This window comes from Panthera leo, chromosome E1 (genome assembly GCF_018350215.1).
Source record: "Panthera leo isolate Ple1 chromosome E1, P.leo_Ple1_pat1.1, whole genome shotgun sequence".
NCBI lineage: Eukaryota > Metazoa > Chordata > Mammalia > Carnivora > Felidae > Panthera > Panthera leo.
This window is the reverse complement of record NC_056692.1, coordinates 60,041,339-60,066,903: the sequence shown is the minus strand read 5'-3', so window position 1 is coordinate 60,066,903 and position 25,565 is coordinate 60,041,339. Positions and strand designations below refer to the sequence as shown.

General features: G+C 51.9%; 1 protein-coding gene across 1 annotated transcript in view; it reads left to right on the top strand.

Annotated features, from left to right (window-relative positions):
• The window catches only part of NPLOC4 (NPL4 homolog, ubiquitin recognition factor), a 59,635-nt gene that overhangs the window by 2,899 nt on the left and 31,171 nt on the right, over positions 1 to 25,565 (top strand). Inside the window, exons 2-9 of the mRNA XM_042914654.1 lie at positions 598 to 678; positions 10,049 to 10,161; positions 14,550 to 14,726; positions 16,430 to 16,478; positions 17,260 to 17,354; positions 19,014 to 19,137; positions 20,210 to 20,389; positions 23,318 to 23,404. Of these exons, the coding sequence (XP_042770588.1) occupies positions 598 to 678; positions 10,049 to 10,161; positions 14,550 to 14,726; positions 16,430 to 16,478; positions 17,260 to 17,354; positions 19,014 to 19,137; positions 20,210 to 20,389; positions 23,318 to 23,404 (906 nt within the window). The remainder of the gene's footprint in view (positions 1 to 597; positions 679 to 10,048; positions 10,162 to 14,549; positions 14,727 to 16,429; positions 16,479 to 17,259; positions 17,355 to 19,013; positions 19,138 to 20,209; positions 20,390 to 23,317; positions 23,405 to 25,565) is intronic.

Below are 25,565 nucleotides of genomic sequence, written 5' to 3'. Positions count from 1 at the left end.
GATCAGCATAAAAATCCAGTCCTAGAAAGTGGTGCTCTTTGTGTGGCCTTCCAGGCCTGCCAGAAAGATCTTTTTTCTTAAAACCCTGCCAAGCTCACTGTGGTGTTAAACACCTTTATTTCTTTTCTTTTAGTCTCTTTATTAAAGTTCACAAATTAGAAGGTTTCCTATGATTCTTCTAGATCACTCTACTTTTTGTGTACGGATTCTGGAACACGGTGAGATCTTTTTTAAAGAACCCGGCTGGCTGTTCGTGGTTCGTGGAGGAGTTTTTTTCTTGCTGTTGTTTGTTGTTGTTTTTGTAAATCCGAAGAGAAAAATGTTAAGTGTTTCAGATATCTTCCTTGTGAATAGTGGTTAAAAACTGAAGTGTTTCTCTGAGTGAAATGGTGATGGGGTTTCTTCCCTTGTGGTGGTGAATCTCCTCTACCTCGGCTTCATCTTCTGAAATTCTGGCTTGGGTGTGGCCAGGGGAAGGGTGAGGTTTGGCTCTAAGTTTCGGTGACCCAGATGCTGAGAGACTGCAGATGTTAGTTTCAGTGGTAGGTCGGGAGCTTACTCATCCGTGTGGTGACCACCTTGTTTCATTTGTGACAGATAATCCGTGTCCAGTCCCCGGACGGGGTGAAGCGGATCACAGCCACGAAGAGAGAAACAGCCGCAGCGTTTCTGAAAAAGGTAGCTGCGGCCTGGGTGTGCCCTCCCCCGCCTGCCCTTTTGCTCCCTTCCCGTCTGTGCTGCCTCTTCCCTCCTCCCCTCCTGATTCTGCCCACTCCCTAGCTCAGCCTCTGGCACTGCTTTTCTCTGTCATGACGGATTGGACTGACCCGGCGTCAGATCGTGTCACAGCTGACCATTGCTTACACTCGTAGGACCAGGGGGGCCGAAGATGAGTGGAAAAATAGTTCACGGGACTGGTGTTTACGAGAATGAAAAATTGGAGAGTGAAAGACTTCGGCTGTCACCAAAGGAGACTTGTTAAAAACACGTATAGAGTGATCCCCTTTGTTCCTAGAGACTTAGAGCCACGTGCACAGATGTGTTGGGTGAGCACAGAATGTAGTGGGAAAGAGCACAGCCAGATTTAAGAAGGGTCACCCAGGGAGGAGAGTGGCCTTTGCTTTATACCCCATGCCAGAGATTGGCAAACTGTGGCTCATGGGCTAATTTTTTCCCCCTCGGCACGCTGATTGCGTTTCCCTGACCTCCTGTTTCTGTAAATAAAGTTTTATCAGAACCCAGCCACACTCACTGGTTTATGTATCGTCTGGCTGCTCTTGAACTCCCACAAGGAGCTGAGTAGTTGTGACGGACACCATATGGCTTGCGAAAATAGGTACTTTCCTTTAGGGAAAAAGTGTGCCCACCTTTATACATTCGGTGTTATTTGAATCTGTTGTGAGCAGATGTTACCTTTGTGATAATAAATATTGTTTTTCATTTTCATAAACCAAAAAGGTTTCGGGGTCATAGACTGTTAGAGCCAGGGGAAATCTTAGGTGGCATGTAGTCTGATCTTTTCTTTTTTTCACAAAGGTGGAAACTGAAGGCCTGGGAAGTAAACAGATTTAGGACGATCACTGGGCTGTCATCTGTTAGTGGGTCCACAAGACTTATTTGGGAAATTTGGTTTCTTTCTTTTTTAATTTTTTTAATGTTTATTTATTTTTGAGAGAGACTGACAGAGCATGAGTGGGAGAGGGGTAGAGAGAGAGGGAAACAGAACCTGAAGTAGGCTCCAGGCTCTGAGCTGTCAGCACAGAGCCGGACGTGGGGCTCAAACTCATAAACTGTGAGATAATGACCTGAGCGAAAGTCGGGCACTTAACTGACTAAGCCACCCAGGCAGCCGTGGTTTCTTTCTTTCTTTCTTTCTTTTTTTTTTTTTTTAATTTTTTTTTAATGTTTTATTTATTTTTGAGACAGAGAGAGTCAGAGCATGAGCAGGGGAGGGGCAGAGAGAGAGAGGGAGACACAGAATCGGAAGCAGGCTCCAGGCTCTGAGCTGTCAGCATACAGCCCGACGCGGGGCTCGAACTCATGAACTGTGAGATCATAACCTGAGCCGAAGTCAGACGCTTAACCAACTGAGCCACCCAGGTGCCCCTCCTCTTTTTTTTTTTTTTTTTTAACGTTTATTTATTAATTTTGAGAGAGACAGAGTGTGAGTAGGGGAGGAACAGAGAAGGAGACACAGAATCCAAAGCAGACTCTGAGCTGTCAGCACAGACCCTGATGTGATGCTTGACTCACGAACTGTAAGATCATGACCTGAGCTGAAGTCGGATGCTTAACTTACTGAGCCACCCAGCCACCCTTGGGAAATTCGGTTTCTAAAATGTAGTTGCTATCATAATGCCATAGCACTGCTTACAGGGCTATATTTATAAGAATAAAAGGAAAGAGAATTAGCTGCGCTAGATGCCAGAGAGGAGAATCTCTGAGTCTTTAAGAAATTCTAATTTCCTCCTCTTTGCTCTTTTTGTAGCTGCTGACCGTGGTCAGCTTGCTCCTAGGGGTCGAGCTGGGGTACGGTGCGTTCTAGAATTCTCGAGAGATCATCTGAGACTGAGATTAAGCATTAAGTAGCCATTGCTTAGGCAATTGTGTGATAAACACCAGCCATTAGAGTCCTGTGTGCTGTTCTTTTTTTCTTTGAGGCTTTGTGGTAGGGAAATTTCTTAAATCTATAGTGACCATGTAGGAATATGATTTTGATTTTAACTTGAGGCTTTTGTGCTTGGTAGCAAATGTAGGGTTGTCAAACAGGTTACGTTCAGGTTTCAGAGAAACCTAAGAATATGACATCGTAGTTCTCACTTTTATTTGCTTTACAAGTATCCTTACAGTGCTAGTATTTCCCTCTGGGTAGTTCATTGTCACCTCACACAGGGAGACACAGAATGACAACCAGTCACTGGGAGGGTTGGAGTTGGGGGGTGTGGGGTAGCTTTGACCGCTTTGTCTCTGAAGCCGTCGTCTGCATAGTAGTTACTGTCTAGGGGAGATTTTCTTGGGAATACTCAAAAAACAAACATACTTATTACTCTGAAATGTGTTTCCCCTTAAATGAAAATCCTTTCTTCTGGTTAGAAGAATAATGTGGATTAATTATAGAAGGTGCAAACAATGCAGAAAAGTATAAAGAAGCAAGTGAGAACCACTCAGAAATAACCGTTAACGTGGCACGTCTTTAGTGCACGCGTGTGCACACATACACAGGTGTGTGCACATCTTCAATAAGTGGGATTGTACCGGACTGTCGCTGTATTTCATCAAATCTAAGACATTGTTGAGTTTAAGGAGAAACATTTATGTACCATTAGGAAAGAAAAAATGCTTTCACACCTGCTTTCCCTTGTCATTTAGGTTTTATACTTACATAAAGTGTTTTTCTAGAATTGCTTGGAATTATTTATTAAAAAATGTTTGAGAGAGAGGGAGCGTGTGGGCATGTGCTCAAGGGAGGGACAAGAGAGAGGGAGAGAGAATCCCAAGCAGGCTCTGCACTGTGAACAGAGCCCAGTGCAGGGCTCGATCTCACGAACCACGAGATCATGGCCTGAGCTGAAAACAAGAGTTGGATGCTTAACTGACTGAGCCACCCGGGCGCCCCTGCAAGTTTATTTTAATCACGTGTTGTTCTTATACAGACACAAGAAGGAAAATCTAAGTGAAATTAATTGGGTCGGATCTCTCTCCAATGTCATATTCAGAGTCTGGCCCTTCTGAACCATTGTTTGGATTCAGCTGTCACTGTCCCCATCTCCCTGCAGAGGGTCATCTTCTGCTCTGTCAGGAGGATTAACACCAGCTGCCCACACCTGTTCTGTAGGCGCTGGTACTGGAGGTTTTCTTGGGAATACTCAAAGACTGCTGCCTTGCTAGCGGGCGGGGCCCAGCAGCCAGAATTCCTGTTCTTTCCTTGATTGATCATTAGATGGCTTGTTTGACAGAAATGTCGAGGGATGACAGTTATTCAACCATGCTACCTAGGGGACAGGTTTACAGGAGCTCAGGGAGTCACCTGTATGTCCTGCTGCCCCGCAGGCAGGAACTGTAACACGCCATTGTTCCTAAGATGCATCCATTCTCAAAGATGTTAAAAACTTACAGGAGAGTTTGTAACTTGGTTTTTTTCACTTGACAATACGTTAAGGAATGGTTTTACGTCAATAAATGTAGATTTATATCTTTTTAAAAATTATGTTTAAAAGTAACGCCTAACAGGGGCGCCTGGCTGACTTAGTCGGTGGAGCACGCAACTCTTCATCTTGGGGTCGTGAGTTCAAGCCCCTCGGCTGTAGAGATTACTTTAAATTAAAAAAAAAAAAAAATTTTTTTTTTTTTTTTTTTTTTTTTTTTTTTTTTTTTTTTAGTGTTTATTCTTGAGAGATAGAGACAGCGTGGACAGGGCAGGGACAGAGAGAGACACAGGATCCAAAACGGGCTCCAGGCTCCAGGCTCCGAGCTGTCAGCACAGAGCCCAATGAGGGGCTCGAACTCACGAACCACGAGCTCATGACCTGACCGGAAGTTGGATGGATGCTTAAACGACTGAGCCACCCAGGCACCCGGAGATTGCTTTAAACATTGGTTTCGGGGCGTCTGGGTGGCTCAGTCGGTTAAGCGTCCGACTTTGCGTCAGGTCATGAGCCGGCGGTCCGTGGGTTTGAGCCCCACATCGGGCTCTGTGTTGACAGCTCGGAGCCCGGAGCCTGCTTGGGATCCTGGGTCTCCCTCTCGCTCTGCCCCAACCCCACTCGTGCTCTGTCTCTCTCAAAAAAATTAATGAACTTAAAAAAAATTTTTAAAAATTGGTTTAGACGGTAAATTTTGTGTGTCATTTTCTTTTAAGAGTTTAAAGTTTGTTTTTTTGTAATCTCTACAGCCAGCGTGGGGCCCGAACTCACAACTCTGAGAGTCCCACGCTCCACCGACTGAGCCAGCCACGCGCCCCCATCTAACCCGTTTTTAAGTGTACAGTTCAGTAGTGTTACGTGTACGCGTATCGTCGTGCAACCGTCGCGACCATCTGTTTCCAGAACCTTTTCGTCTTTCAAATCTGAAACTCTCCCCGTAAACAGATAGCTCCTCTTTCTCGCCACCCCCGGTCCTTGGTATCTGCCGTCGCGCGTCGTGTCTCCGCGAAGGACCGCCCCGGGGGTCTCGCGAAGTAGATCGTGCTCATTTTCAGGAACCGGCGATCTGGCTGCGCGTAAGCGGGCTTGGGGTGGCTTTCCTGTTCCCTCACGGACTCGTGTGTCGGCCGCCGTGACCATTGCCGGCTCCGGCTTGCCGTCCCCACGTTGGACGGCCTTGATCCCGCCTCAGCACGTGGCGCTGCGCCCTCTGAGGAACCACGTTTGCGAGCGTGAGGACACGGGTGAGGTGGAGCGGCTGTCGCGGTCTCGGCGCCGCTGCTTCTTTGGGACCATCTGACGCCCCTCGTCCCGCGCGCCGCCAGGCCGGAGGCCCCTCGGAGGGGCCGCCCGTCCGGCCCGCGCCCGCGCCCGCCCCTCGTGCTCCTCAGCTGACCCGCCCGGGCGGGCGGAGGGCTCCGTCCCGCCCTGGCTGCCCTCTGCGGTCTGGGACCCGGTCCCGTCTTCTTCTTTTGTAACCACGAAGTAAAGTACATCCCAAGACGGGCTCGCACATCCCAGGCGGCCAGTGACGGAAGGTGACGGAGACGCCTAGGTCGAGCGGGGCGCCGCCGGTGCCGCGGGATCGGCCGGTCGGCCTTCCCCGCTCCCTCGGCTCTCTCCGGGCTTGACGCGGAGCGCTTCCCCGCTCTCCTGTGTTGTGCCGCCTCCGCGTGCGTTCCTAAACCCCAGATTTTGGTTTTGCCTGTTTCTGAGTCTGACGTAAATGGAATCATGCCGTGTGTTCTTGTTACTTTGAGTTCTACGTGTATTAACTTCATTCCGTACCATTTCCGGCTCCATTACGGTAACCGTACGCCCAGTTTACCTCAGGTGTGGCCGTAAGGTTCTTAAGACCTCGACGATGCCCCTGTGAGACCGTGCTCAGACTTGCGTTGTTAACGGCCGGCGCCTCGTGGTAGATTGCCGGATCTTTACCTAACGAACTCAAAAGTTCGCAGAAGCCGTTCGTTGGAGTAGCATAAAAAAGTACTCCGTACACGCCTGTCTCTCTCAGAAGTGGGATTCGACGTACGTGAAGTACTGTTGCCGGTCAGCACGTTTGAAAACGCTGCTGCCTCTCAGGCCCGACGGGAAGCGCAAAGCTCCGGTCCTGCGGTCCCGGGGGGACTTGCCTTCACACAGAGGGCCGGCTCTGCAGCAACCCTACCCCATTCGGGAAACGCCTTTTCATCCCGGGAGTGCGTGGCAGCTTTCGCGGAGCTCACCCTTCCGGTGAAAGCTTTCTCATTTCTGGGAACAGCTTGCAAGGCATCGTGTACGGAAACACACGACACTTTTGCAGAAAAGCCGAAATGCCACAGCCGGTGAACTTCAGTTTATACCTGAGTTATTTCAGAGAAAAGTCAAACTAAAGACGTTATCTTTAGTCTTTAGTCTTTAGTCTTTTTCTGCAGTTGGGAATACACATTTCATGGTCTTCATTTGCTCGTGCTTTATTTTATTAACGCCTTTTTTACTTGTTTAATATTTTATTTTTGAGAGAGAGAGAGAGAGAGAGAGAGCAGGGAAGGGGTGAGAGAGGGGGACAGAGGATCTGAAGTGGGCTCTGCGCCGACATCAGAGAGCCCGACGCGGGTCTCAGACTCCCCAACCGTGAGATCATGACCTGAGCCTTGGACACAACCTACTGAGCCACCCAGTGGCCCCTTATTAATGTCAGTTTTAGCCTGGAAAAAACCATGTGGACGGTATCAGATACCACGTTTGTCTCATAGAGAATCTCGTTTGTCTGAAGACCATTTCTTATCACTTGGAGAATTTCAGAGTTTTCAACAGTTTCCTATTACGTAGTTTAGAGTTTTTGTTGTCATGCTTTTTGCCTTATTATCCTGGTTGTTGGAGTCGCTTGCAATCCGTTTCTTTAAAGTGGGTAGAGGGGCGCCTGGGTGGCTCAGTTGGTTAAGCGTCTGATATCAGCTCAGGTCACGATCTCATGGTTTGTGAGTTCGAGCCCCACATCGGGCTCTGCACACTGACCGTGTGGAGCCTGCTTGGGATTCTCTCTCTCCCTCTCTGTCTACTCCTCCCTAGCTTTTGTGCTCTCGCGCACGCGCGCTGTCTCAATAAATAAACACTCAAAAATCAAATCGGTAGAAAATAAGGTTAATATGTAAGGTTAATCGTTAAATCAACTTTTTTCTCATAGTGAATTAATAGTAGGTTTTAGCAATAAATCTGTACATTTTTTTAAATATTTATTTATTTTGAGAGAAAGTGAGCACACACGTGCGCAAGGCGGGGAGGGGCAGAGAGAGAGAATCTCAGCCAGGCTCCACGCTGTCGGTGCAGACCCCATCATGGGTCTTGGGCCCATGAACAGTGAGGTCATGACCTGAGCCAGAATCACAGAGTTGGACGCTCAACCCACTGAGCCATCCGGGTGCCCCTGCAGTTCTTTTTTTAAAACCAATCACGAGAGGGGCGCCTGGGTGGCTCAGTCGGTTGGGGGTTGAGCGTCCAACTTCGGTTCGGGTCATGATCTCGCAGTCTGTGAGTTCGAGCCCCGTGCCAGGCTCTGTGCTGACAGCTCGGAGCCTGGAGCCTGCTTCAGATTCTGTGTCTCCCTCTCTCTCTGCCCCTTCCCTACTCATATTCTGTCTCTCAAAAATGAATAAACGTTAAAAAAAAAATTTTAAAAAGCACACGAGACACACCTGGGTGGGTCAGTCAGTTAAGCATCTGACTTCAGCTCCGGTCATGATCTCACAGTTCGTGAGTTCGAGCCCCGCGTCAGGCTCTGTGCTGACAGCTCAGAGCCTGGAACCTCCTTTGGGTTCTGTGTCTCTGTCTTTCTCTGCCCCTCCCCTCTTCATTCTCTCTCTCTCGAAAATAAACATAAAAAATTTTTTTAAAGCAATCATGAAACATTTAATGGGATAGTTTCCTATCGTATAGTTTAGAGTTTTTGCTGTCGTGCTTTCTGCCTTATTCTTCCAGTGTCTTTCCTGGGCGTGACTTGTATCTGGTGTTGCGTTCATCAGCCTGGGGAACATCCGGCACTTCCTGTAGTGGAGGCTTGCTGGTGACGCCCTCTTAGGTTTTGGCCTGAAAACGTTTTCAGTGTGCCTTTGTATTTGAAGGGTATTTTCGCCGGATAGAGAATTCTGAGTTGACAGATTTTTGTTCCATCTCAGCACTTTGAAGGCGTCCTTCCATTGTCTTCTGGTCTCCATTGATCTCTGGCTGTCAGCGGTTCGAGCATGATGCATGCGCCTAGGGGTGGTTTTTTAATGGATCTCACTTGGGATTTGCTGAACTTCCTGGATGTGTTACTCGGTTTGTTGTCACTTTTGAGGTTTTCAGCCATTCTCTCTTCAAATACTTTCCAGTTCTCTATTTTCTTTTCCGTAGGATCATTAATTAAATGTTGTCCCAGGAGTTCTGAAGGTTCTGTTCATTTGCTGACAAATCTCTGTTTGGAGGTCGTGCAGGCTCTAGTGATCTGTCTTCAGGTACATTGACTCCTTCTGCCTCTCCCTTCGGCTGGCAAGCCCATCGGTGTTTTCCGTTTCAGTTATCGTATTTTTCTGTTGTAGAATTTCCATTTGATTCTCTTTTATCGTTTGTTTCTCTGATGAGACTCCTGGTCTCTTCGTTTGCCTCTGCCCTGCTGGCCCCTGAGCATTGAGCCGTGGCTCGGACTCCTCTCCTGGCCGGGTCTCAGGTGCTGACTGCCGGCTGATGCCTTCCCCAGGGCGCCTGGGCGTTGGAGGGAAGGCTTGGCTTTCCCTTCAGTCTTCCTCCTCCTCGGCCCTCTTCCTTGCTTCCTTACAGGTGTGGCTTCCATCCCACCTGCTTCCAAGCCAGAAGTCTGAACACCCCGCTTATGTCCTTCCTTTCCCTCACTCTGTCCTGCCCCTCATCCCGCCCATCAGCAGAGGCCGTTGATTATGAGAGCTGGAAGGTCCCTCCCCGCTCCGTCCCCAAGTCTCGGCCGTGTCTCAGCCCGTCTCCTCTGGGCTCTCTTCCCACCTTCAGACTGTCGATGGCTTGGCAGCCCCCTGCCCTTAGCCCCTGCGGCCCTGTGTGCCAGCTCTTGTCCCCCTTCCCATTCTGTTGCTGACCGTTTCCTTTCTGCCCGCTGGGCTCTGGCCTCACTGGCCTCTCTCTTCCCACCCCCTTCCTGCCTCTCGGCCTCTGTGCTGCTCCTGCTGGCTGCACTCTTCCTTCTCAGCTCTGAGTAGCAGCTTTAGTCTCTTCCTCCGGGCCTCTGCTCAGACGTGGTCTTCGCAGAGGCCTGTCTGTCCTCCCATCTAGAGTGGCCTCTCCCACGCTTCCCTCTCTTCCTTTCCTGCCGTGGTGCTGACCTCGACCTGTGCTTCTCATCTGCTAACTTTCTCTCCCCGCTGTGATGCTGAGGTCCTCGATAGCAGGAACCTTGGCTTTGTTGTTCACGGTCGTGTTCGGGGCGCCCAGAGTGGAGCCGTCACGTAAGACTGTTTACTGGTTGGTGAGTGAGCAGTGAGTATTCTCGGCACCCACTGAGTACCTGGCATGGTGGACACTTGCTGTCATAGACATGGGAGCCTCGTTCTTCACTTCTGGCTTTCTTCTGCTGGGCTTTAACGTTGGAATTGATTTCAAAAATAGAAATAAACTTTGCAGATACGGCCGTGACTTTTGCTTGCGTCAAACTCTCACACGTGTCATTCAGTCATTTACACAAATCTTCGCTTCTGCTTGGCCACTTTTTTCATTTTACTTGACATCTGTGTGGGCAGCACAAATTTCCTCCCAAGAGAGCAAAATAACAAAAGAAATTTGGTTCACGAGGAACAGTTTCTAAATTTAACGAGTGTTCTAATATTATTATTTGGTATGTGTGTGGCCCGAGTAGTGATACTCAACATTTTTTTAAGTCTGTTGTTTTCTGCTTGTTTTAGGTCGCAAAAGAGTTTGGCTTCCAGAATAATGGCTTCTCAGTTTACATAAATAGAAACAAGACTGGAGAGATAACAGCATCATCTACCAAATCCCTGAGTCTGCTCAAAATCAAGTAAGTGCCGTGGGGGGATGACAGGGCGGGGAGGGGGTGACTCCAGTGGCCCACCGATCGCTCATTCTACCCGATTGCCTCCCAGTGCCACTGCGCGGTGGCTGGAGTGCAGGTGAGCGTGTTTTTTGCCGGGATTTCAGCAGTCACACCGGCTCCGCTGGTCCTCTTGTGCTGAGCTGATTGACTTGCAGATTCTGAGCTTTTGTCACTGAGGAGAGAGAGTTATGGGTTCGGGGTGTGCGCCCAGCTGCACACTCAGCTCTGTCTCTGCAGAGAAGGACCTTGAACGTGGCCGTGGGGAGTTCTGCCTCGGGACTGCTTGGCGGGGAGGAGGGGCCGTCGCCCACACTATATTTCTTGGTGGCGTGACCCCCTCGAGCTCCTTAGCGGGGGGCAGTCACGTCAGTAGGGTTTCCAGGACATAGAGACCTCTTACCGTGGCCGCTGCCTGTTCTCCGTAGTTTAATTGGAGCCCAGCCACATCCATGCGTTGCTGTGCTCTCGTGCTCCAAGGGCAGAGCTGAGTGATTGTGACAGACGGCCTGGCCCCCGAAGCCAAAAATACTTACTGTTTGGCTCTTCACAGAAGAAGTTTGCTGACTCCTGTCCGAACTGTCTGGGCATACCTGCTCACGTGCCGGTGATCTCCGTCCTCGGCGGCGAGCTTGGAGCTCTCTCCTGTCGGGGCTGCAGGCCGTGTGGCTGCTGTGGTGATCGAGCTGGCTTTGCTGGTGGTCGGCCCTGCGTCTGTTTACCAGTTAGAATAATAGGCTATTTGGACAATTTGTGTGATCGTTTTTAGGTTCGTGAATTAGTATGCCTAGGAGGAAAAATACGCAATTATAACATTCATTCATTTGTTCCTCAACAGATATTTGTTGGGTACCTGCCACTTGCCTGTTTCTGTAATTAGCTAAAGCCTTTCGTTGTTGTTGACGTCCATTCCCCACGTGGGTGAGGTCATCCTTCCTCTCAGCTTGTAAAGGGCTTTGTATCTTGAGAATCACTTCTCGTGAACGTTCCGTGGTTTGAGTTCATCTGGGGAAGTTACTTAACCCCCCTGGGCCTCACCCTCTCGGTCCGCGAGTAGCAGTGCCGCCTTCCCGTGGCCGCGCAGCGCCTGCCCACGGCGAGCATGCGGATGGCGCCTGTGTTACCCAAAACTGTTTTGATAGCGGATGCCAGCAAGGGCGGAGGTTACAGAGCGAAACGCCTCTGAGAGAAAGCCCCCAAACTGTAGTGTTGTCATAGAGCTGTCCCAGAGGGGTGGGGCCCGGGAGTGGGGCAGCTCGGCCATCCTGGGGGGCACTTGGAGGCGCTGTGAGTCACGCTTGAATGTATCTTTCCAGTGATAGTCGTACTAGTTATTGTCCAACTTGGATCTGACCTTGAGGGCTATGTTCTCTCTTACCTGACGTCTTTGGGCAGGAGTGACGTGCCTCTCCTTGACCTTGGTGTTGGCCTTTCCCCACTTCTTCTGGCCTTTGGGGTTGTAGTCCAGTCTGCTTGACTCTGTTGTTCATTTAGAGGTGATCCTTTTTTCCCTCTGGCTGCTTTTAGATCTTCTGTTTCTCATGGGGTCCCGGTTTCTGTCTGATCTGTCCCGGTGTGGATTCCTGGTTCCTTTAATCCTGCCTGATGTACACTGTGTTTCCTATACCTGTAGATCAGGTCTGCAGAATTTGTGGCCATTATCTCTTTTTATTTTTTTTTAAATGTTTATTTTTGACAGAGAGAGAGACAAAGCATGAGTGGAGGAGGGGCAGAGAGAGAGAGGGAGACACGGAATCGGAAGCGGGGTCCGGGCTCCGAGCTGTCAGCACGGAGCCCGACGCGGGGCTCGAACCCACAGACTGCGAGATCGTGACCGGAGCCGAAGTCGGACGCCCAACCGACTGAGCCGCCCGGGCGCCTCGCCATTATCTCTTTAAATATCACTGCTCCCCAGTTCTCTTTGTTATTGTAGTGATTACGTTTTTCGCTTCTAAAATGTTTGAATTGATTTCTTTTCAGATCCAGCTGTTAGCAACACGCACTCGTGGGGGCCACACTGCTCTCACAGCGGCCTCTGGGCTTCCGGTGAGGAGCGCCGGGCTCCCCGGGGGTTCTGCCTTGGCCAGTCACACGCGTGAGGCTTCTGTCTTGGGTCTTGGGGCGTCTGTGGTCTGTCTCCCCCGCATGGAATCGGGGTGCACTGTTGTTAGTGCTGTCTGTGGTTGTCTGGCCTGTCCGTATGAGGGGGACTTGGGAAGATTTACTAAATCTGTGACCCTGCCACCCTGCTCCCAGAAACCCATGTTGTTGGGTGGCCTCTTGCTGCTTGGGCTTTTTCCATCCCGTTTCCGGTGACCGTTCCGTGGCAGTTTGTGTTCCAAGTCATGTAATTCCAAATCTGAAGTCCTCGGTTCTCTTTTTCTTGTATTGTTGTCTCTGCCCACTCGTGCGTGTGATGACTCGGTTCTCTCCTGCATTTGGTGACCCTTTTTTGAGAGCTTGTAGTTGACCAAACTTGGTCTTGGGGAGTCCTGGAGAGCTGCAGGGGAGTGGCTTTTCCGTGGAGGGAGGCCTGCACTTGCTTCTGTTGGGACAAGGGGGCCCGTGCACCTGGCGGGCCTTCGAGTTCATTTCTGTCTGGGCTTCCTGAGCCAGGTGGCATCCCTCATCCCACCCCGGTGCGTGCGGCACAGCAGGCCTTTGGTTTCAGACCCTGAGTGACTGCAGCATCCACCGCTGCGTAGTGGGTGGAGGAAGACAGGATTCCTCCTTGGTTCCTATTCGCAGCCGGTGGTCTCTCCCGGCTGTTGAGCCGTCTGGCTTTACGTGTGGCCTTTCAGGCTGGGCAACCTGCTTTGGACAGGCTGGCTCAAGGCCTCGCTTCCCGTCGCCCAGAGAACGACTGTGTAAGCCAAGCTCGGGGCCCCTGTCGTGCAGTGTTCTCTCGCTGTTCTTGTTTGAGCTACTGTGGGTTGTCGAGACCCTGGGGGAGCTCCGTACTCTGTCCGGAGCTCCGCGGCGCTTGTCGGAGTAGGTCTGCTAGAGCAGAAGTAGCCGCCGAGCCAAGAATTCCACGGCTGGGGTGTTGAGGAACGTCCGGTCCCTTGCTAGAAACAGAGGCCTCTGGCTGGAGTCTGGCAGGTTTGTTCCCTCGGTGGGGAAGAGGCAGAGGGGAGAACAGACCTGCGGCAGAGCCGAGGGGCCAAGCCTCTTAGTGGCCTGTGTCTCTGGTGTCTGTGCTCGAGGCCCGCTGCCCCACCTCGCTCGGGGAGTGGGGTCGGGGGTGCGGCAGGCTGTCCCTTCCGTCTCCCGGCGGTTCGGTGCCTACCACACGTGGTGCCACAGCTCTGCCTTCAAGACCGGGGCTGATCTTCGTGCCGCGGGCCCTCCGCGCGCGGGAGCCCATGCCGCGTCTGGACCGCTGCTTGTGAGCGGGGACGTCACACGCCTCGGGCCTGGGGCTTGGCTGTGCCAGCCGGGTCTGGCGGTGAGTCGGCAGTGTGAGTGAGCAAGGAAGGAGCGTAGTTGATGTGGCAGATGATAGAAGGTCAGACTCTGCCGTTTGAAATGTGAGTTGTGCAGCCCGTTTGGCTTGAAAAGCCAACAGAAACCCGCCTCATAGGGCCACTTCTGGAAACGCGCCCTGTAGAAGTAACACCACGCAGCTGCCTGACTTTGGTCATTTCGTCCAGTGGTGTCCGTGGTGGCAGGCACCTGTCGGTGCACCTGCCACCGGCGGGGGAGACGGGGTGAGCTCGGAGGCAGGCTCGCCGGGGAGTGCGGCCGTTAGAAGCAGTGCTCAGACACAGGCCGTGTTTGGAGGGATCTCGGGTGAGGTATCGTTGAGTGAGAAAAGCAGACGCAAAGAATACGTCTTCGGTCATCTCATTTTTATCGAGCGGGGCGTACGTGTCTGTGCGTACGTGTGGGGCGGTGAGTGTGAACATAGGGAGGAACGTAGGGAACGTAGGGTGGAAATGGAAGGCTGTGTACCAGGCGGCAAGACTTAGGAGTGCTCCATAGTAGGCGGGAGAGAAGGAGCAAAGAGAAGTGGGAGCCACGCGCGGCGTGAGCGGGGGAGAGTGCCGCCCACGGGCCAGGTGTATACGTCGCGACCGTGTTTCATCTGTGTGGAGTCGGGCGGGCGTGTGGGTCTCACAGTTGGGCGAGAGATGAAGTCACGGCCACGGAGCGCCCTCCCCGACCTTCAGAGTGCTCGGCGCGTGGCAGTGCCGTGCAGGGAGGGCCCTGGGCTCTCGGAATTAGCAGCCTCGTCGTTTGGGCCTTCAGGGAGGTTGGATGCCGGAGACCCTCACATCCGAGCAGCTCGTCTGGGCGGCCCAGGTTGTGAGAGGAAGGGAGGCAGGCCCTGCCCTGTGTTGGTCACCTGACAGGCATGGAGATTTGCTGTTCCTGTTCCCCTCGGGCCTCGCCGGCCCCTCGTCGGAAATGGAGACGTCGGTCCCGCCGGGGTCGAAGGCCTGCGGCGCTCCCACCGTGGTGGAAGACGAGATCGACCAGTACCTCAGCAAGCAGGACGGGAAGATTTACAGAAGCCGCGACCCACAGCTGTAAGTGCTGGCGCCGCTGAGCTGGCGGAGGGGGGGGTTCGGACGGGCCCTGCTTTCGAGGGTGGCTGCGGGAGAGAGGCGAGTTCTGAGTGTGATCCTCTCTGTTCAGGCGAAATTTCACTCCACGTCACTCGGGAAGCTTTTTCTTACCGTGTGAGTCTCCACGTGGGCTGCCACACGTACTTTAAAAGCGTTCGAGCGTTTGGAACTAAGAGATCTGGAATACGGGAGGGAACTGGAACCAAGCCTTTCCCGGGATGCGCTCCTGAGACACTTGCCGCCCGCGCAGCGGGCGCGGCTTTAGCGGGTGTGGGTGCGGCGGGGCAAGCGTGGGGTGGGGGGGGGTGACGCCTGGGCACCTAGCCGCGGAAGGTCCTTGTTCGGGTCCCCTCGTTCACTTACGGGAGGGACATTTCAACAGCGCATCCACACAGTACGTTCTGCCCGTTCTGTTCGGCGGGTGTCCCATCTGGGGACGCTCGCTGCTCCTTGTCGGCACGGTTACCTTCCACCCGGGATTGCGTGGGGCGCGTCTGTGTAGTTTTGGTTTTTTGCAGTTCCTTTCAAGAAACCAGTTAGAAACATCTGAGTGGACGCTCAGTGATGGGAAGTTGTCTGGGGGCAGGTTGCTCGTCTCTGCAGTAGAGCTCCGTAAACGTGCCGGGGTGCTGACGCCGAGATGCTGGGATCTAAGTGCTGCCTTGGCAACTTGCGGGTCTTGGACTAAAGAGCCCAAGTGGTGCTCAGCGGCTCAGCATGGAGCCGTTCCAGAGCCACGGCCTGTGTCCCTGTTCATTCGCATTTCCTCCCAGGGATCCCGCGCTGGCTTCCCCCACGGCCTGTGTCTTCGGGCCTTCGTTAGGAACCTTTCCAAGGTGCCTGTGTGCGTGTATGTGTGCGTTCTGGCCTGCCATCTGTGAGAGCCCGCCTGTCAGCAGACACAGGCCGTCTCTACTCTGAAGTGTAGAATGCTCGTGCGTCCAGGAGTTCTGACCCCATTTAGAAAAGGATCTGCTTGAGCCCAGAGGGACTGCCACTTGGCTTTCCCACCAGCCCATCACTGCCCTCCTCATTGGAGCACATGGTGCTGTCACCTCGCACGTGTGGGTCTTCTTAAGGCTTCTCTGACTGAAATGGCCGAAACCCGTAGAGCCAGGCATCCTCCGTGCATTTCTCAAAACTTGCGCAAAGTGGGTGTTTTCCAGACTGGAGTGACTTCTGTTCCACTGAGAAGGATTTCGCCACATCCGCATCCCGGCTTTGTTAGTATTTGCTTAACGTCTGTCGGAACTGATTTTAAGTATACTCACTTTAGTTTTTACCTGGTGTCATTTTAAGCAGTTAATACCCATAGAATCACAGGTTTGACGTCCTGATGAATTTTTTCTAATAACACATCCGAGTAAATACTAAACTGTTTTATTACAATAAAAATGTTCACATCCCAGCTAAAATAATTCTGCACAGCAGGTGCCCGGCTGGCTCAGTTGGTAGAACCTGTAATTCTTGATCTCGGGGTCGTGAGTTCAAGCCCCATGTTGGGCGCAGAGTTTACTTAAATAAAAAATAAATAAAATAATTCCACGCAGGTCGGGAAAAACTTTATTAAGTATGGTGTGCGCTTTAAATATAAAAAACATTGGGAGGCAGCAACAGGAAAACAGGCCTGCTAATCACTGTGTTTCTCTCGCCCGTGCTCTCAGGTGCCGACACGGCCCCCTGGGGAAATGCGTGCACTGTGTTCCGCTAGAGGTGAGAGCGTGCGGCGTAAGTTTCCGGGCTGGCGGGAGGGACTGCTTCCCAGGGCGTGTCAGGTGTCTGCTCTGCACCCCTGCGCCGGGCCGGAGCCCCGGAGTCCCGGAGCCCGAGCGGACCTTACCTGTCTATTGCCCTGGGCCCTGGCGTTCCCGCTGGTGCAAGCCGCATGAAGAGGGCCGGCCTGTATTTATGGGAGTGACCTTCTGGTGGGTTATGAATGGCCGACGCGTTTGTATTGCTGTGATGGACGGGCAGCGTTCCGGCGGGCTCCCCGGACAATCCTTCTAAAACCTGACACGGCGCCGGGGCTGGCGGTTTCTGTGCTCGTCGTCGTTTTGATTTACTTTTCCCTGAGTCTCCCGTCCTCCTACTGATTTGTCCTGGTGAGATTGAGAGTTACCATAATAATGCTGACTGGTAACTGGTTACTGCTGAGTTTACAGCAGCAAGGCCAACCTGATTTTCTTCACGAGCCTCCTCTCCATCTTGCGGCTCCCCCCGCCCCGCCAAATTTTCCTGATAGCTGCCTGACCTAGAGCATTTTGTATTTAATAGAGATGTATTTTAATCTCGGGAAGATAGCTGGTACGCGAAGAAACCTTTGGTTCTGACCTAGAACGATAAGTGAGAAGCCAGCCCCGGTTCTCTCTCGTTGCCCTCCGTGGGGCCTGGCTTGACCCCCGGGGGGCGTGCAGCAGGAGCGCGGCTGCCCGCCTCTCCTCACCTCTCCGCGCCCGCGGGCGTGGGACTGTACTGACTGTGTGTGTTTCGGCAGCCGTTCGACGAGGATTACCTGAACCATCTTGAGCCTCCTGTGAAGCACATGTCCTTCCACGCCTACATCCGAAAGCTGACCGGGGGCGCCGACAAGTAAGCGACCTGAGCGCAGTTAGGCTGTGCCGGTGTGGCTCTGGCGTGGCTCTGACGCGCGGGTGCCCCTTTTGTGTGTCTGGCAGGGGTCGCTTAAAGACCGCGAGCGTGTGAATGAGAATAGCAAAGATCGGGGTCTGGGCGTGGAACATTTGAATTCGTGGCTTCTGCCCCGATTCTAGAAAAGAAACAGACGGGTGGAGCCTCTGATGCCCTGTCACAATCCTTGCCCGGACTGGCGGGCAGATGCCAAGCTGGCAGTGGTCTCTGTGGAGGCCCCTGGTGAACGTCCCCCGCTCCCCCCAGATACGTGGTGCTCCGGCAACTTAGTGGTACGTGAAGGCGGGTGAGACAAGGCGGCACGATGGTGGTCGGTCTTGTGGAGTGTGGGCTCATCCTCTGCTCTTCGGAAAAACTGAACCACCGCATGGTTCTCTCTTGGCTCACTTATTCCACAGCCCCCGTCGGCCCTTTGCCCCGGAGCCTGCCCCTTCATCAGCTTGATTTCACAGCCATCGTGTGGGCTCGGCAGGCGTGGGCCGCAGCCTCGGCCAGGTGGGCGGTGGGGCGGCCAGCTCCGGGCTCCCTGAGCGCGGGCGGTGTCAGTGGCTGGAGAGGGGCTGACCGAGAGCATTTTGAGTTCTTCCAAGCCCCGTCAAGTACTTGCCCACGCGACCCCTTTCCGTTGACTGTACTTCACCCTCCCAGAAAGCGATGGACTTCGCACCAGGATTTTACAATTTCCATCAGTGCAGCAGGACGAGATGGTGGCTGAACCCAAGGCAGCGACGTTTTGTGAAGGCTGTCATGTTGGCCTGATTGTCGTTTTTTCTCTCACAACCTGCTGACATCCTAAAAGGAGTTTTTAAAAAAGTTAGACCAGGAGGAAAAAAGTCCAACCAGAAACCCATTCTTGCCTGTCCGTGGGGTAAGCCATGGAACTTCCTGGACTACGTATGAGTAGAGATTTTGTCGCGCTGAACTCCGTCAGCCTTCCGCACATTTGCAGCTGTCGGTAACGTGCAGGCCGGCGGCGGTCCCTGCTGCCAGCGTGCCGTTGGCCTGTGAAGACGGGACTGAGTTATGGGACCGTTTGTGAATGGGAAGCTGGCAGAGGGTCAAGGCACATGTGCACATTCTCCCCACATCCAGGTGGCGCCCTGGCTTCCTCACGGGATAGTCTTTATTCCAGCCGAAAGCCGGGGACGGAGGTCTTCGTAACGTGCCCTCATCGGGGTTCTTCCCTGTGATTCTGAATTTTTTACGAGCATCCAAGTACTGGACTTGTGACGTAGATGTTGCTGATGAGTTAGTGAAACTTAAAAACTAGCGTTGTTTCCTCTTAGTGGCACGGGTTAGAGCAATAGATACTTAATCGTGTCCCTGCTGAAAGTCTTCATGGGTGTTAGTGACCGACATTGAAAATGGAGACTTTTTGCGGGCCGGTAGTTCTGTATTCGTGCGCAGTCTGCATGTGCAGGACGGAGGCTGGGACTCCACGAGAGCACTTTTTGGCACGTTTCCCTTGCTGTTGCCTCCACACGCTTAGGTCTTTAGAACTCTGTTCAGGAGGGGTAGGATATTTGTCATATGATTTCCAGTTTCCTGCTGAACGTTTCACCATCGGAATGTTGACTCAAGTTGCCTCTTCTTGTTCAGGGGGAAATTTGTTGCTCTGGAGAACATCAGCTGCAAGATTAAATCAGGATGTGAGGGGCACCTTCCGTGGCCCAACGGCATCTGTACTAAGTGCCAGCCAAGTGCCATCACACTGAACAGACAGGTGAGACGTTTGCCGTGCCCGCCTAGACAGCGGAAAGCAGTAGATTGGTTTTCATGGCTCGGAGACGAACATTTCCAGAAGGGGCCATCCTTGGAGGGAGCCACCCCCTGCGGAGTGCAAGTTCAAGTGCACTTTCAAGTCCTACGCTGGAGGCCTGGAGGTGTTATTTGTGAGATCTGTTTCGGGCGTGGGCGAGGGGGTCTTCGGTTTTCTGTTTTGTCGGCCTGCGTGGAAGTAGAATTTTCTTGGTGACTTTAAAATGCTCCTTGGTTGCGACTTTGCCTTCTGGGAGCTGGGAACCGAATTGTCCTGGAGCCCCCTGGGAGCACCTGTCCGGGCCAGGTAAAGAAGGGAGCTCGACTCTGGAAGGAGGAAGAGACAGGGGAAGCTATACGCAGTATCCTGGCCTCTTCCCCTCTGGTCTCCGTGCTCACCTGGCCTTCCCTGCACCACTGGCCCACGTTTCCTCCTTAGAAACCTCTCCATAGCCTCTGTGACTGCCTGGGAACGGCTTGCTTTCTTTTCTCTCTTCCCTTCCCCCACACCCCTTCTCTTTCTTTTTTTTGAAAACTGATTTTTATGCCAGAGATCCTGAAAACCTGCACTTTAGGTGAAATCCCAGTAAGATGAATTTGAATTCATTTACAGAGGAATCCCACCTCTACCCACCCACCCTCTAGAATCTTGATGGCAGGGCACATTCTTTTTTTTTTTTTTTTTTAATGTTTATTTTTGAGAGAGAGATTGAGAGAGAGAGAGAGAGAGAGAGCGTGAGCAGGGGAGGGGCAGAGAGAGGGAGGCACAGAATCCAATGCAGGCTCCAGGCTCTGAGCTGTCAACACAGAGCCCGACGGGGGGGCATGAACCCCCATACCACGAGATCACGACCCAAGCCGAAGTCAGACGCTTAACCTACTGAGCCCTCCAGCCCTACTGCCCCTTCAGGGCACATTCTTAAAACGTGTGTGCATGCGTGTAAGAGCTAGGTGAAGGCAATTTATGAATGACTTAGACTAGGAAAATAAGTTATTTATTACTGAGTGTTTTCATCAGCCCATTGTTTGCTCTACAGAAATACAGACATGTGGACAATATCATGTTTGAGAATCACACGGTTGCCGATCGCTTCCTTGACTTCTGGAGGAAGACAGGGAACCAGCATTTCGGGTATTTGTACGGACGGTATACAGAGCACAAAGACATTCCTCTTGGCATCAGGGCTGAAGTGGCCGCGATTTACGAGCCTCCCCAGGTAGGCGGGCTGGGGCTTCACGGCCCGTGGCTTCTGTGGCTTCTGCTCTGAAGGCTGCGCTGGACTCTCGTTTCGGGCTTCGTTTCACTCCTTTTGCTTTATCATTTCCCAGTCTGTCTCCGTCTGTGTCTACACGAGACACGTGCACACAGACACACGGTATTTATTTTCCGAATTCTTACAGGGTAAGCTCACGGCCCCTACGTATTTTAGTGTGCCTTTCTAACGCGTAAGGATGTCCTCTTGCCTAATAATAAATACACTTGTCAACTTCACTAGGTTGAACATTGATGCGATATCGTCATCTGTGCCCTGTGTTCCGCTTCTGTCTCTTGTCCCCACACGGCTGCTCTCTCCCTTGTAATTCTGTAGCTCCTTTGCCCATGCCTGTGGTCAGCTGGCTCAGAAATGATGGAACCAGAGGGTCTTTATCCCTGTGCCACACACACAGCTATCTTAGAATGACAGCACCAAAATCACCACCGGTATAAGACTGGAAACTTTTCTGGTGGAAGGAGGAGGGTCCTTAGGGCGTGTCTCATGAGGGACCAGCAATCAAATACTGTTTTAAAGTCACTTGGAAAGTCCTCTCTTGAGGACTGTCCCACCAACTAGTTAACGTATTTATGTTTGTTTGCTTTATTTGCACTATTTAGGGATAGGTTTTATGTATATATACTCTTAAACGTGTTGCACGATTACGTGAAGTACTTACGTAGTATGTTTCATCGTGTACGATTATTACGAAGGTGAATACTGTAAACATGGAACCCAAGTGTGCGATACACGTGCTGGAGTACTTGGGGAGGGTGTGCTTGTATCTCTAGTTCCCTGTGAAATCAAGAAACTAAGGTGGCTTGGGGGGTGGCCAGAGCATAGTAAATGTTAGTGGCTGGCTCCAAGTAGTCGGTGTATGAGTCCTCACAAGGAAGTTCTGTAAACTTTCCGTATGTTTGGAAAAAATTTTTAAATATTTGTTTTGAGAGAGAGAGTGAGCAAGCATGTGAGCAGGGGAGGGGCAGAGAGAGAGGGAGAGAGAGGATCCCAAGCGGGCTTCACGCTCAGCTTGGAGCCCAACGCGTGGCTTGATCCCAACCACGAGAACATGACCCGAGCCGAAATCGGGAGTCGGACACTTGACCAGCTGAGCCACCCAGGTGCTCCTATGTTTGAAATTTTTAATTAAAATGTTAGAAAAGAAAAAAAAAATCGCACATTTCCAAAGATCCAAGGTACCCCCTTCATCCTATCCCTCTCTTTCCAAAATATTTGGCTTAGACTTCTAAAATTTGAGTTTTTAAAATACAAGCGAATAGACAGATATTCATACGATCCTTTGGGTGTATGCCTAGCATACTCACCCTTGTCACCTTGCACTGTGTTCTTTACGTCGGTCCGTGACCCACCGACTTCTTTTTTTATCATTATTAATATTATTTTTAATGTTTATTTGTTTTTGAGACAGAGACAGAGTATGAGTAGGGAAGGGGCAGAGAGAGAGGGAGACGCAGTCTGAAGCAGGCTCCATCCAGGCTCTGAGCTGTCGGCACAGAGCCCGACACCCACCGACTTCTTAAGTAAAGGTCTGAGACCGCAGCCCCGTCGCTCCTGACTGCTGTGCAGGTGTGTGGCTCTTCACACGTGCCGTTGTCTCCCCGGCTGTATTTATGCAGGTTCCGAATGTTGTCTACACCCCTTTGTCCATTTCTGTATTTACTGAGCTGCAGAGGAGGTGTCTGAGTGGACCTACTGCGGTGGCTCCTTGGACGGGGGTCGCTAGGTGGCGACAGAGGCTCTGCCTGAGAGCCGGGATCCCCGGATTGCCCAACCGGTAGGGCACTAAGTGTGCTCCGTAACGAGGGGGCTGCTTTTGGAAGCGTGGTCCGTTCGCCTTGGGTTTCGTACAGGGTCGCTCTCGTGAGGCGTTTTCAGCAGGTCTGTTAGGAGCTGATCGAATTAAAAACGGAAACAAACCTCTGTCGTCCAGACAGACTCCTAACAGCATCGTCCTGGAGGTTGAAGCCATTGACCTCCAATAGCATCCGGTTCATCAGAAGCTGAAGCCCATGCCGTGACAGGTCTTGAAACCAGATCCTTAGATTTGTCCGGGGTCTGTGGTGTGACCCGTGCTCGGGAGGTGTAGGTGATCTCCATGTGCTAATACTCAGCGACAGAAAGTTCTTTTGTTGTTTTGCCAGAATTTGACTAATTTGCAAGGACGTGCCCAATGAGTATAACTGGGTCTGGGGCGGCCTTCACTTTCCTGTGCCTGTGGCTGGGGTTTCTGCCGGGTACGGTACTTACTAATGACCCTTGAGCTACGTGTCAGTGCAGGCTCTGTCCACGGCAGGGAGTTGGGGTCTTGTGGCCGGCGTAGGTTGTGTGTGAGCCAGCCAGAGTCTGAGCCCGCCTGCCGCCCCGAGCCAGGTGCTCTGCCCACCCACCAGCAGGCTGCCTTGTCCTTTCCTTAGGGTGTGCACGCCTGTCATTGCTCACTTGGTCCTGTGAAGTGTAGCGCTGTGTGCGAAACGGCACACACGTTTTCCTCGCCTGTTTTCTGGAGACACGTTACCTTAGGTTTTCTGGAAACGTGTTACCTTACGGCTCAAATAATCTTGCCTAACCCGGCCAAACCCGTTTGGAAGGCAACTGTTTACCCAAGGGAGTTTTGAAACGGACTTTCCTCAGTGAAGGAACCCAGCAGAAAAATGTGTAGAGAGCCTTTCTCCTCCCTGAGAGCAGCCACATACTCGACGAGGGACTGTGGTGGGAACCACCTTGCCCTCTCAGTCTGGATTGCAGAGCACCGTACGGCCTGAGGAGGCCAAGCCCCCGGGCTGCGTTTAGCTGCCCTCGGGACTCCTGAACTGGAGCCGGGTGGCTGTGGGCTCCTCTGAGTTGGGTCTCCTCCTTTTACTGCCCCAACAGATTGGCACACAGAATAGCCTGGAGCTTCTGGAAGACCCGAAAGCTGAGGTGGTGGATGAGATTGCCGCCAAGCTTGGCCTGAGGAAGGTACGGAACATTCTGCTGGCTTTTGATGGGGGGGTCGGAGCTGTCTGTTGGGGACCTCCGGGTGGGTGGCACGGCCAGGTCCTGTCTGGGACTGAGCTCCCAGCTACTCAAGGTCAGGTGCAGGCCCAGTGTGTTTACTGGGCGCCACTGCCTCTCTGTTCCTCTGATTTGAAATAAAATGAGAATGTTTCTCTGATCTAAAGTAAAATGAAAACAGATGACTCCCCATTCTGGGACTTGTGTTTAAATCTGCTGGCCCCTCTTCCTGAGGACAGCTCAGAGACTGGAGGAATGTAGTGGCGGGAGCCAGACCCCCTCTTTTGTCCGGGAAGGGGCCTCGATGCCGGGCTGTGTGTCCCGCCCTCACGCTGTGGCCCGGGCTCCTGGTGTGAGCCGGTGACAGAGGCCTGTGTGTGGGGTTCTGTTTCCGTCTCAGGTGCTTGCAGCCTCCGGTGCTCCTTCTTCCGTCATCACTGGACTTCCTATTTCTGATTTAGGTGTCTGAGCACGTGAAGTTTCCTAATTTTACTGGGCAGTTAGAAAACAGAGAACTTTCGTTTTGAGTCTGTTTTGTTTTTTCTGTTAAGTTTACTTATTTTTGAGAGAGTAGGCAAGAGAGTGCATGAGCTGGGGAGAGGCAGAAAGAGAGAGAGAGAGAGAGGGAGATCGAGGGAGAAACAGAAGATCCCAAGTGGGGCTTGATCCCACAAACTGTGAGATCATGACCTGAGCTGAAATCAAGAGTCAGACGCTTAGCCGACTGAGCCACCCAGGCTCCCCAATCCTTTATTATTTGTTTTTTAATTTAAAAATTTTATTTTTATTTTTTTTAAATATTTTATTTTAGAGAGCGAGCACATGTGTGAGCAGGGAAGGGGCATAAGGTGAGAGAGAGAAAGAGAGGGAGAATATCCCAAGCAGGCCCCTGTGGCCAGCGTGGAGCCTGTTGCAGGACTTGATCCCATGACCCTGGGATCATGACCTGAGCCAAAATCAAGAGTCGGATGCTCAGCCAACTGAGCCAGCCAGGTGCCCCTATCCTTAATATCTTAATCAACTTATGAACATGGAAAAATTAACTCTCTACAGAAGATAAACAGTGCAAAATAAGGAATGTATTTAAAACCTAGGAATGTTATAAAGCAAAGTCATTTTCACAAAAGCTTTCAGAAAACGTCCTATTGTTTCTAGCAGGGAATCAGCATCTTGATTTAGGGCCATATTTTGGTTTAAATTCTTGAAGTTTCTCTTGTTCAAAAGAGAAACTGGTATAACTTCTTTTAAAAATTTTTTTTTAATTTGTACTTTTTTTTTTTTTTAACGTTTATTTATTTTTGAGACAGAGAGAGACAGAGCATGAACGGGGGAGGGTCAGAGAGAGAGGGAGACACAGAATCCGAAACAGGCTCCAGGCTCTGAGCCGTCAGCACAGAGCCCGACGCGGGGCTCGAACTCACGGACCGCGAGATCATGACCTGAGCCGAAGTCGGACGCTTAACCGACTGAGCCACCCAGGCGCCCCATAATTCTTATTCATTTTTGAGAGAGAGACAGAGGGAGGGGCAGAGAGAGAGGGAGACACAGAATCCGAAACAGGCTCCAGGCTCTGAGCTGTCAGCACAGAGCTGAACTCACAAACTGTGAAATCACGACCTGAGCCAAAGTTGGACGTTCAACCGACTGAGCCACCAGGCACCCCGTTTATTTGGGTATTTTTGAAGAAAATGAAGTTCACATTTGCCTGGTCTTGTGTGCGGGAGAGGGATTTGAAGAGTTCTGTGTCAGGGTTGTGCCGGAGAGGGTCTTGGGCACTGCATCGCTTCTCCAGAGGATGTGTACTTGGTTTCCATCCCCAGCCCGGTTCTGGTTCAGGAGGGGCAACCGGCTGTGAGGTTCGTGGGTACAAGAGGATCAGGGATCACGGAGCACACAGACAGGCAACCGTCCGGGACTGGCGTGTGGGTGCCCTAGCGACAGGACTCTCACTCCTTGTACCCCCCAGACGGTTTCTTCAACACTGCAGCGGAATGCAAAGGAGCAGCTGGGCAAGGTCTCCGTCGTAGCGCTCCTTACTTTAAGTGCTTTCTCCATGGAGTCCGTTTTCTTGTCTCACAGAGAAAGCCGTAGCCCCTTAAACAGCATTGTCTCTAGTTGCTTGCTC